Raw genomic sequence first — 13,062 nt, 5'->3', positions numbered from 1 at the left:
CTCTTGTCTGTGCCCAATGTTTGTACCATGTTTTGTGCTGCTACCACGTTGTGTTGTTACCATGCTATGTTGTTGTCTTAGCTCTCTTTATGTAGTGTTGTCTCGCCGTGATGTGTGTTTTGTCCTATATTTTTTAATTTTAATTTGAAAGGCCGTTTCGTTTGGTAGGCCGTCATTGTAAATAGGAATTTGTTCTTAACTGATTTGCCTAGTTAAATTTTTAAAAATCATTAAAAAAAATGGTGCTGGCAGCATCACACTGTGGGGATGTTTTTCAGCGGCAAGGACTGGGAGACTAGTCAGGATTGAGGGAAAGATGAACAGAGCAAAGTACAGAGAGATCCTTGATGAAAACCTGCTCCAGAGCTCTCAGGAACTCAGACTGGGGCGAAGGTTCACCTTCCATCAGGACAACGACCCTAAGCACACAGCCAAGACAATGCAGGAATGGCTAGATATGTTTATTTTTATATATATCTTTTTTTTACAAATTAACAAAAAATTAAAAGCTGAAATGTCTTGAGTCAATAAGTATTCAACCAATTTATTATGGCCAGCCAAAATAAGTTCTGAAGTAAATATTTGCTTAACAAGTCACATAAGTTGCATGGATTCACTGTGTGCAATAATAGTGTTTAACATGATTTTTTAATGACTACCTCATCTCTGTACCCCACACATACAATTAATTGTAAGGTCCCTCAGTCAAGCCACAAATACCAAGGAGGTTCTCCAATGCCTCGCAAAGGCATTTACTCCCTAAACATATTTGTAGATGGGTTATGAAAAGAAAAAGCAGATATTGAATATCCCTTTGAGCATTGTGAAGTTATTAATTACACTTTGGATGGTGTATCAATACACCCAGTCACTACAAAAATACAGACATCCTTCCTAACTCAACAACATTGTAGTTACTCCACAATTACTAACCTAATTGACAGAGTGAAAAGAAGGAATCCTGTACTGAATAGAAAATATTCCAATACATGCATCCTGTTTGCAACAAGGCACTAAAGCAATGCTGCAAAAAATGTGGCGAAGCAATTCACTTTTTGTCCTGAAAACAAAGTGTTATGTTGAATTGGATTTGCCCCAAACATATTACTGAGTAACACTCTCCATATTTTCAAGCATAGTGGTGGCTGCATTGTGTTGTGGGTATGCTTGTAATCATTAAGGACTAGGGAGTTTTTGAGGATAAAAAAAAGATGGAATAGAGCTATGCTAAAACCTGGTTCAGTATACTTTCCATCAGACACTGGGAGATGAATTCACCTTTCAGCAGGACAATAACCTAAAACACAAGTCCAAATCTACACTGGAGTTTCTTACCAAGAAGACGGTGATGTTCCCGAGTGGTTGAGTTACAGTTTTGGCTTAAATCATGAAAATCTGTTATGACCTGAAAATGTAACTGTAATTGTTGCACAAGATGTGGAATGCTCTTAGAGACTTACCTAGAAAGACTCACAGCTGTAATCACTGCCAAATGTGCTTCTACAAAGTATGGACTCAGGGGTGTGAATATTTAAGTAAATTAGATATTGGAAATGTGGAATAAGTCAAGGGGTACTAATACCTTCTGAAGGCACTGTAACTTGTACTTACTGTAAGTTGACATTCACAAGAGAGAAACCGTGTGTTATCCTCTTAAAGTGTCGACTGCTGACCGTATTGTGATGGTCCAAGCTTGATCACTCTCCCAAAGACTTTCATGTTTCCCTCCCACTGATCATACAACTGTCTGAGGTGAAAGCAACAGCAAGTCAATCTCATATCATAACACATGCTTTTCTAGGATGGTCTCTGTTTAACCATCTTCCTCTAGGATCTCTACTTTGACCAAATAGTTTTACTCTAAATCTAATGGTTACCATTAACCAGATGTTGTTAGGACCATTGTTACAGTGACTAGTGTGTGCTACAGTATACTGTATGTGGCTAGTCAGTTTACAGTGCATTGTGTAGGTCTATAAATGGGCTATGCAGCATTGCCATTGTATAAAACATCTACGTCCTCTCATTTCTTTCTTTATCAAGCTCCAAAATGTGTTATTTTGACAAAACTGTTTTTTTTTCTCTTATTTAAAATGAATAAATTTCTGGGGGCTGCTGGCAGAATATTAATGTGATTTGTGCTCTGTTTCAAAGTCAGAAGCTGAGCAATTTTATAGAGGCATGTCTTCACCTACACAGCAGAGGAGGGAGGTTACAGCAGCAAGTCTTAAAGGGGAATATCAATAAAAAATAATTGGCAAGTTATGTTGTTGCTCACCTCTATTCAGGGGAATTGATTTCAACCAAAGGGTTTTAATATATCTAAAGAATCACAAAAGGTTATAGAAGTGTTTATATAACAGGTGTTATACCCATAGATCAGGTAGAGCACTGATGTTTGAATCCCACACATACCCCACATATACAATTATCTGTAAAGTCCTTTAGCTGAGCAGTGAATTTCAAACACCGATTCAACCACAAAGACCAGGGAGGTTTTCCAATGCTTCGTAAAGAAGGGCATCTATTTCTAGTGTGCAAAGCTCTTAGAGACTTAGACAGACACAGCTGTAATCACTGCCAAAGATGTCTTAACATTTATTGACTCTGGGATTTGAATACTTATGTAAATTCATTATTTCTGTATTTCATTGAATATATTTGCAAAATGTCTAAAAACATATTTTGACTCTGTCATTATGTGGTATTGTGTGGAGATGGGTGAGAAGAAAAATCTATTTAATCAATTTTGAATTCAGGCTGTAGCACAACAAAATGTGGAAGAAGTCAAGGGGTATGAATACTTTCTGAAGTATTCAACAGGTTGAATCATTTAATCATTATTTGTGGTTCTCTACAATAAGTACTCATCAGTCGCACAGTCATCCAGGAATAGATTTCTGTCCCAGCTTCTCCAGTGGCTGTTGTGCCAAAGATACATTTAATTACAGTTCATTACCGGAAAACTGATTCTTTATAATGTTCAAGATAAAATGTTTCATTTCCACTTACTAAAAGTTGCATAAAATAGTGATATTTTACATGATTTGATTTAACATTTAAGGCCGGAATCCATGCTGGTGAATCAGCCACTTTCGTTCGGGATATTACAACAACAAAGAAGTTACTGCAAACAACCAACACATTCCCCCCCCCCCCCCTTCGGATAATCATTGCAAGCCCGATAGAAGAGCGCTCTACTGCAATCCTTTTTTTTTACCATGCTGCGCGACGCTCCTCAGCTTGGCAACAAAAACATTAACAATGGTGCTGCGACGGACAGTGGCGCTGTTTCCCCCTACAGCGGAATCCATCTTTAATGATACATTTTGTATGAACAGTAAAGAAGACACTTTCCCACAATCATCAACTTGCTGTAACAACAAGTTCATTTGTTATTTATTTGATCAAAGGAGAACGTGTGGATAGTGACGGATCTGGATCTCAGGTATTTGATGTGAAATTCCAAATCACAGTTTATCATTCAGTCACCATCATACTGCACAACAAGTCTCAAGACATCATTTCAGATGCATTACACGGCCATGTAAATGCCGTGTGTGTAGCTCACAAGTCAAGTGGAATGTTGAGAGCTGCACATGTATTGCATGCTGTCAGAATGTTCGATGACCCATTAAGTAACATGTAAGATATTGCACCCGTGATCATCTATACCCCATAGCACTCTTTAATGCTTGTTCTTCTTTACTGTAGCTATGGGGTCAAGACGCTTATAGTAGGATACTATATATGTTATATGTAGGGTACTACTGTATGGTAGGTAACCTCTTGACACCATAGCGCCTGCGAACACCCACTCCACTGTAGAACAACGTTACAATACATGTTAGGTAGGATGACAATTCTAATGTGGCAATGTTGCATTCAATATCTGTAGTGATTCACAATGTCCTGTGTGGGCAACATCACGACAAGACCCGTCCCCAAAAAACATGCTTTAGCCTCATCTTACAAAAATATGTAATTTCTGCCTGTCATCATGCAAGTAGCCATACTTCTCTCATTGATATACATCAGGCACACATGCCACAAAGGTTATAGCACACAAGGATACATGGTCCTTTTTCAATCACAGACCCTGAGCTCGGAAATTCCTATTGCCATGGAAACATATTGGTAATGCATCAGGTATTGTTGTCAAAGCTGTGTGAGTTGTACAAAATCACTCATATTGCAATGACAACACTTCAGATTGGCATGGTGGTACCCCCTTGCCCTCCATTTTGTGATGCTTATATAACACAGCAGAGCGTCATATTGTTGACAAAATTGAAATATTCACCATGCAGAGGGGCCTAAAACGTTGTAATTCCATTTAGTGTGGCACAGGGGTCTAAGGCACTGCATCTCAGTGCAAGAGGCGTCACTACAGTCCCTGGTTCAAATCTAGGCTGTATCACATCCGGCCGTAATTGGGAGTCCCATAGCGCGGCGCACAATTGTCCCAGCGTCGTCCGGGGTAGGCCATCATTGTAAATAAGAATTTGTTCTTTATTTAACTAGGCAAGTCAATTAAGGTTAAATAAATATAAAAAAATAGTGAATTCCATTACATTTAATGGTTCCATTTAGTTTGTTTCCATTTAAGGGACCCTTTGTGGAGTGTATACATTGTTTTGTGTTAAACGTTCTACAACAAAGCTTTCTTAGTGTCCAACAAGTTCTCTCTACCCTTAAACATCGTTCGGAACACCTCCAAAACAACATGTGGTTTGGTAAGAAGAATGCCCCTCTCCCCCCAGGTGTGATTAATACCTCTGACTGTACTTGGGAGTATGGCTAGACGGTACACTGTCCTTCTCTCAGCGCATATTAAAGCTGCAGGCTAAAGTTAGATATAGACTTGGTTTCCTCTATCGTAATCACTCCTCTTTCACCCCAGCTGGCAAACTAACCCTGATTCAGATGGCCATCCTACCCATGCTAGATTACAGAGACATAATTTATAGATCAGCAGGTAAGGGTGCTCTCGAGGGGCTAGATGTTCTTTACCATTCGGCTACCAATGCTCCTTATAGGACACATCCCTGCACTCTATACTCTCTGGTAAACTGGTCCTCTCTGTACGCCCATCGCAAGACCCATTGGTTGATGCTTATTTATAAAACCCTCTTAAGCCTCACTCCCCCGTATCTGAGATATCTACTGCAGCCCTCATCCTCCATACAACACCCATTTTGCCAGTCACATTCTGTTAAAGGTCCCCAAAGCACACACATCCCTGGGTCGCTCCTCTTTTCAGTTTGCTGCAGCTAGCGACTGGAACAAGCTGCAACAAACAGTCAAACTGGACAGTTTTATCTCAATCTATCTCTTCACTCAAAGACTCAATCATGGACACTCTTACTGACAGTTGTGGCTGCTTTGTGTGATGTATTGTTGTCTCTACCTTCTTGCCCTTTGTGCTGTTGTCTGTGACCAATAATGTTTGTACCATGTTTTGTGCTGCTACCATGTTGTGTTGCTATCATGTTATTGTCATGTTGTGTTGCTACCATTCTGTGTTGTCATGTGTTGCTGCCTTGCTATGCTGTTGTCTTAGGTCTCTCTTTATGTAGTGTTGTGTTGTCTCTTGTCATGATGTGTGTTTTGTCCTATATTTATGTATTAAAAAATATTTATTTTTAAAAATCCCAGCCCCCTCCCCAGGAGGCCTTTTGCCTTTTGGTAGGCCATCATTGTAAATACGGACTAATTTGTACTTAACTGACTTGCCGAGTTAAATAAAAAATATCCACTGTTCTAAACAAAATGCTTGGTTTAGTCTCAAAACAATAATGCTTATAGCCAAAGATGAATTGATTAATAGTCCATGTGCTTTACATCCATTATGTATCCAATCTCATCATTCTAACTTTCCTGAACAGCAGTCTGGTACAGAAAGACTGAAATACTCAAAGATTTAAAACGAGATAAAAGATTCATAATAGGGCTAAAACTAAAATGTAAACTACAAATTAAGACATTGTTTTATGTGCGGGAAATATTTACGCATACGTTGCTAAATGGACGTGTCTGGATCGTGGGCATATCACAACTGGGACTGACAGTCAACACGCGTAATGTGGAGAGTCAGAGCACTAGTCAGAAAAATGTTATTGCGCTTCTTCTCAGACTGAACCCTTCATGCCAGCCTCATGCAGCCATCTATTTTGTATTTTTAACTCAATCACAAACATAATCTAAATGATAAAAATGAGACAAAGAGAAAATCCTCGGGATGTTAATTTCCATCAGTTGTTGTCAACATTTGAAGTCGTTGCTTTCTTTCACCAATATAGCATACTGCTGGATCCAAGAAAATAATCGTATCGCGTCAGAAGCGTCTGCGACGGGGGACCAAAGAGGAGGACGTGGAATTTGATACAGAGAGGGTCTTTTTTAAAATGGTGCTGTTAGGGTTGTTGGACAATGCGATGGTAAAATATATTGTTCTTATGTTTAGTTTGGCGTTGATCTCTGAGTTTGTGGGAGCTCACAATGACACGGAGCCTATAGTCCTGGAGGGCAAATGTCTTGTGGTTTGCGACTCTAATCCGACTACGGATTGGAAGGGCTCGTCCTCTCCTCTAGGCATTTCGGTGCGCGCGGCAAACTCCAAGGTGGCTTTTTCTGCGGTCCGGAGCAACAATCACGAACCGTCGGAGATGAGTAATAAAACAAGAATCATTTACTTCGACCAAGTAAGACTGTTTACGTTGGTTTGATATAGGGCTGTTTTGTTTTACTTCAACTTTATAACATCAAAGTTGCAATGCTGTTTAAAATCAACGTTTCACATAGCTAATTGACCACACAGTGACAGGTTATTCCCCCAAAGTATAACTAAATACAAATATTCTTTAAAAAAATAGTTGTTCTGGAAGAGTCTATCATTGGTTTAGAGAGCAACCTACATACCTAATGATTGATTGAATTTGAATGATTAATCAATGATAATGGGTTTATCACTGAGAATAGTGCATAGCACACTCACACCTGCCTGGGCATCTCACACACACACACAGGACATGTTTGGCTTCATCAGTTTGATTGGGTGGTACTCTGAATTGAGACAGTGACATTTTCTATGGAGTAAATGCAGTGCATTTAACTTTTGTTCCGTGTTTGAATTAACCTAAAATCACTGTTTTATATCACCTCCTGGTGGCATCTCAACTGGCATAACCAACATTTGACATAAATCACTGTCTGAATCTGCCTAATTGGAAGAGAGACTATTGCAGAAGAGTGCAGCTCCTGTGTCAAGTAGTTGCTACTGGACTAGTAGGCTGCATTTACACAGGCAGACAAATTCAAGAGGGGATACATAGAGAGCAGTTTCTTCGTGAGGTATCTCTATCTGAAAATACATGATCTAAGTCAGGGTTTCCCAAACTCGGTCCTGGGGCCCCCCTGGGTACACATTTAGGATTTTACCTCTAGCACTACGCAGCTGATTCAAATAACCAACTCATCATTAAGCTTTGATTATTTGAATAGGCTGTGTAGTGCAGGGCCAAAAACCAATTTGTGCACCAAGGTGGGCCCCAGGACCGAGTTTGGGAAACTATGATCTAAGTGATTGATAGCTGGTATTCAACAGTCATAAAAGTATGCCTTATTTACTTTGAAGAACTACTAAAATAGTGATTTTGTCAGACAGCATAGGCAGCAGCTAATAGACATTAGATGATGACTAGGAATGAAATAAAGTCGTCAAATAAAACAAATGTAATGTACACGACAACTGATATATTTTATTCAAGTAAAGTAATGTGAATAAGTGATGGTTAATAAGGGATGAGCAGTAATGGGCAGTCACTACCATCATGGGATGTTTGTTACAGTTTTTCTCAATTGCTAAAACACTCAAGCCCATTGGCTATACAAAGTTCTCAGTTGCCTGGACTCATTTAGCTAATTATGCAGTCTGTTGCCAATACCTTAAACCATTTCACATGGTAAAACACCATTTGCAGATCTCACTTAGACTTTTCAGCAAAACTCTAAACACATTCTCATTCTCAAAACACATTCTGCACTCTAATGCACATGTCATCCATACTGGTAAACACATTCTGCACTCTAATGCACATGTCATCCATACTGGTAAACACATTCTGCACTCTAATGCACATGTCATCCATACTGGTAAACACAAGTGGCCACAATCAAATACAAATAGAGAACATATGTCATTGATTGAACACAACCACTCAAAATTGATTTAACCTGTTTCAAATGATGTGACACAACCAATATAAGCCAGTTCAGAGAGCAAACAGGTTGTTGAAGGTGGGAAGGAGAAAGTCTGAGAATGGATACTGTAGTACAGTGCATTGTAGGCTGTATAATGGACAAATTGTATTTATTTATTTATTTTTATTTTACCTTTATTTAACCAGGTAGGCTAGTTGAGAACAAGTTCACATTTGCAACTGCAACCTGGCCAAGATAAAGCATAGCAGTGTGAACAGACAACACAGAGTTACACATGGAGTAAACAATTAACAAGTCAATAACACAGTAGAAAAAAAGGGAGTCTATATACATTGTGTGCAAAAGGCATGAGGAGGTAGGCGAATAATTACAATTTTGCAGATTAGCACTGGAGTGATAAATGATCAGATGGTCATGTACAGGTAGAGATATTGGTGTGCAAAAGAGCAGAAAAGTAAATAAATAAAAACAGTATGGGGATGAGGTAGGTAAAAATGGGTGGGCTATTTACCGATAGACTATGTACAGCTACAGCGATCGGTTAGCTGCTCAGATAGCAGATGTTTGAAGTTGGTGAGGGAGATAAGTCTCCAACTTCAGCGATTTTTGCAATCGCTGAAGTTGGCCCTGAGCATTGTGCTTTCCATTTATTACAGTTTTTCTCAATTGCTAAAACACAATTTCTGAAACCTTGCTCCATTTCCTGAAAACATTCAACACAAAACCTCATCTTCAAGCACTATTTACATAACCTTTGACTCCTCTTGCAAAATGAAACATTCGCCTCAAAACAGCTTTACCTGTGTTCAAAATCAAACACTGCTCTCAAATCATAAACAATGTGATCAAAATGATATACACTCTCAAGCAGTCAGTAAACAATACCCCAAAAAATAGAAAACACATTGTTCAAAACATACAATTCTCAGGGAGAGGTACATTTTTTATTTAAAAAAATATTCATATTTTTCCGTCATTGTCTTTTGATGAACGAAAACATGTTCTATCATAGTAGCTCAAAATTGATCAGAAATTACTACTCTGCTTTGCTCTTTGCAATTTAGTTTTTGTTCTTCCTCCTCCTTGTACCCCTATTTTTTACAGTACTGTACCCTGCATCTCACAAACTTGTCCTTTGTCTCTGTGATACTGTAATCCTTGTTCTTTGTTGATATGAACCTGCAACTACCCAATTCAGATCTTTTTCAGGACGGATCCGATTGGTCAAAAGACCAATTAGTGAAGAAAAAAAAAAAAAAATTGCTGCTTGTGATGTCAAATCACAGGATTAAAACTGTCAGTACATTTTCTCTAAGGAGTTGAGGTGTCTACAACTACTGAAATATCCCAGATTTAACACTATAATCTTGTCACCATAGTTGTGTCAGCAGGAGAAAAGCTGGTCGTTAACGGTCCAGCCGGTTAACGGTCTGTTTAAACAAAAAAAACTCAATATTAAATCATTTCTGGGTAACAATTAAGTAGCTTACTGTGACTGTTTTCAATTAATATGTTAATAAACACACAAAAATAGTTTATTAGCATAAGGCAATTTCTCAAGCAAGAATTTTGCTAGGTCTGTCTGGGAGTGGTCTGAGTGGGGAGGGGAAACTGAAAATGAGCTGTTATTGGAAAAGACGTTTGGAATTTTCTTAATGGTTGATTAACTCATTTACCACATGATGATATTACCATGGAGGCCAAAACTCCCTCTCACCAAAAAAGTCTGAAATTTCAGGCATTTCAAACAGCTCTTATACTAAACGGGCATCATCATTTTCACTATTTCACAGTATTATTACAACCTTATAGTGTGGAAATATATATAAAACACAGGAAAATCACATTTTTGACTGCATTGGACCTTGCAGCAATAAATATTCTGGTCTGACTTAAATAGTCAGCGAGGAGAATATTTTTTCACTTTCTAAAATGCTTTATTCTTCTTTCCCCAGGTTCTTGTGAATATAGGCAACTATTTCACTTTGGAGTCTGTGTTTTTGTCACCCAGAAAAGGGATCTACAGTTTTAATTTTCATGTTATAAAAGTGTACCAGAGTCAGACTATACAGGTAAGCTATTTGTTTTGGCCAAATTGATTCAGCAATTTAGTTCCAGTTATAATATAATGTGATTCCCATGAGACAATTCATTTTCTATACAATGGCCATGGCTACATTATTTGAAAAGGGCTTGTAATCTATTAGGAAATGTGCCTAAGACTATTTTGTCTACGTCTATTCTGGACTATTTCCTGTGTAGGCCTATTGGGACATTTGGATTTGCATTAACAGAATGGTTATTAGAGGAAGCAGAAACAAATCTCTGACAAAGCACTTGATTTCAATAGATGAGAGAGTTAACCGTGTCAATGCTAGGAAAATGTCCTGTAGAACTTCTATGGGAAATCACAGACACATCTTCTAATTTGGTGATGTGTGTTTAGCACAAAAGTAGTGCCAATTTCCATTCCTCTCTTTGTGAAGCCCCGAAGCCTGGAAAGGTCTGGGCTGTCTCTGGGTGGGGGAAGGGGGAGTAGACTACATGAGCTTAGTAAACATACAATCTTATTACTCTTGCTATTTAAGAAAGTGACAAAACTAATCTAAACAAGAATGTGTTTTTTCTCTCCAAAGTACACCAAGCGAAGGGCTCCTGCAAACTGTACATATTTGAACTAAAACAATAGTTTCTAGCAAATGGCTACTCTAGGTAGCTGTGGATGATGATGATGATGTTTGGCAATGCAATCATAGCATGGCAAGATATTTTAGTACAGAACAGTAGCTACATTAGCTGCATTTCTCCCCTGTCTTGCTTATTTTCACTCATTGCTATCTCTTTGGGTCATCCAGGTGAACTTAATGTTGAATGGGAAACCTGTCATCTCAGCTTTTGCGGGTGACAAAGACGTAACTCGAGAGGCAGCCACCAATGGAGTTCTGCTCTTTTTGGATAAAGAGGACAAGGTCTACCTTAAACTGGAGAAGGGAAATCTAGTTGGCGGATGGCAATATTCTACATTCTCTGGTTTCCTTGTTTTCCCACTGTAAAAAAATAAGAAGAAAGCCCCACCGTTCAAATGACTCTATCAACAATGTACTGTCACTGTATAATCAAAACATTTCTACATCAGTTGGATCTAGCCAAAGGATGGATAATATCATGTTCCGTGTTCATGGATTACAACAGAGAGAAGAAAAGAGACATTGAAAAGCTTTGATGTTTTATGGAAATGGGAATCCCTCTGAAATGCAATACTGCTCAAAAAAACTACTTCAACAGACGAACATGCGTTCACAGCAATTCTTCACACACAAACGTAATAGTCGCAGAATATGTTTAGCATAGCATCTTTTGAAATTCGTTTTTTCTTAGCAAGTGTGGCATACATGGTATTTAGCAGTGACAGATCCTGTGTCATCTGATTATACAAAAAGCTGTGATTGAGTAGGACTGCATAGAAGACCCAGGTCGTTTCAGACAGCACATCACCAGTTTGTTTTGTCTGGCCATTCCCATGTGTATCTCATTGCTAGACCAGCTCTGGCCACTAAACAATCGGCTGTCTGAACCATAATGGAGCAACGAACTTGTTTCTGTAGGTGTGAGAAACACTTTTTGGTGTGTTAGGGAATTACTGACAAATTGGGGTACAATGTGCCCAACGTTTGCAGACAGATGAACACAATGCAGTTTAATTGCAGGCATAGCCTTTAGCCTTGTATACATATATACACAGTATTTTATAAGTCTAAACAGATGTTGTAGATGCAATATTTTAATTTGAACTGAGAAGCAATGGAAGCTCAAGTTGATGCTCAAGAGTTGGAAACTGCATTAGTTATGGTCTTTTGATGTCACTATTGACCTCCCTCATCACAGCCTATGCTGCTGGCCATGTCTATACCTGTCTGTGGTCAGTCACATGTCATGTGTTTGTTTGAACTTCGACCTATGGGTACACCCGTGGAGTCATGTGCAATGCTTCATTGAAGAGATCACAATGGCATATGTTAACACTTTTTAAAAACATTTTATGCACATTAATTTATTGAATATTTACACATTAATTCATTTATAATAGCTTGGTGAATTTAAATGCTTATTTAAGTGAATGACCAAATTTGGCATTTTACATCCAATGATTTCAATTTGTTATGTTATCAATGACTGCCACATGACCTGTGGCACCTGCAAAGTATCTGAGATTCCTTCTTACCATTTGTATACAGCCGGTGCATTCTCACAATATTTTAAACATTTGGGAGATTTGGAAAGGGAATTATTCTAGCCAATCTATCAGCAGATGAAATGTAAAAGAAATAAGGTGTGCGTGAAACAACTGGAGACAATTTCTACACAAACTTAATCTCACTCACATTCTTGAACCTTTCCCCTTGAATACAATTAGGGAAAGAATCTAGCTAGCCATTTAGCATTTATGGAGCAGCTGTGGTGTTCACTCTTGACCTTTGTGACTATACGGTACTACCCATATTTATCGAGTTATACTATCTAGACTCAGAATGGTTTGATTTGCTCCTAACTTATATTCCCGAGTTAACAATTGTCTGTGCATATCAATATCATGGTAGTGAGAATGTGTTTTGTGTGTGAATCTCATGCTTCAGTTAGTATAGCTGTGTGCTTCTATTGTCACCTGATGCTGCTACAGTTCATTTCCAAATGGAATGGAATAGGTTTGGCCTATTTCACAATTCTCAGTCTGGAAACTCAAATCCCTGTAATGTCAATGCATATAGACCTTGTGTGATCGTTGTACATTTGGCACAGCTCTCAAATTAACACGCTTTACTGCTGGACTGAATAATAGTG

The 13,062-nt window shown here is 38.5% G+C and overlaps 1 protein-coding gene across 1 annotated transcript; it reads left to right on the top strand.

Moving 5' to 3' along the window:
• The first annotated feature begins 6,130 nt into the window (after positions 1 to 6,130).
• LOC109869480 (cerebellin-4) lies at positions 6,131 to 12,698 on the top strand. The gene is made up of 3 exons (XM_020459659.2): positions 6,131 to 6,704; positions 10,179 to 10,295; positions 11,079 to 12,698. Exons 1-3 carry the CDS (start codon positions 6,408 to 6,410, stop codon positions 11,274 to 11,276), a joined length of 612 nt encoding a protein of 203 aa, XP_020315248.1. The 5' UTR covers positions 6,131 to 6,407; the 3' UTR covers positions 11,277 to 12,698.
• The last annotated feature ends 364 nt before the right edge of the window (positions 12,699 to 13,062 follow it).

The sequence above is a fragment of the Oncorhynchus kisutch genome, linkage group LG24 (assembly GCF_002021735.2).
Source record: "Oncorhynchus kisutch isolate 150728-3 linkage group LG24, Okis_V2, whole genome shotgun sequence".
Classification (NCBI taxonomy): domain Eukaryota; kingdom Metazoa; phylum Chordata; class Actinopteri; order Salmoniformes; family Salmonidae; genus Oncorhynchus; species Oncorhynchus kisutch.
Note: the sequence above shows the minus strand (reverse complement) of the source record. Positions and strands in the feature narration are given on the sequence as shown.

What these genes read in the sequence shown, in the direction of transcription:
- LOC109869480 (XM_020459659.2), top strand. Translation starts at nt 6,408, where the DNA reads ATGGTGCTGTTAGGGTTGTTGGACAATGCGATGGTAAAATATATTGTT. An exon ending in GAATCATTTACTTCGACCAA is followed by an intron (nt 6,705 to 10,178) that starts GTAAGACTGTTT and finishes TTCTTTCCCCAG; the next exon opens with GTTCTTGTGAATATAGGCAA. An exon ending in ACCAGAGTCAGACTATACAG is followed by an intron (nt 10,296 to 11,078) that starts GTAAGCTATTTG and finishes TGGGTCATCCAG; the next exon opens with GTGAACTTAATGTTGAATGG.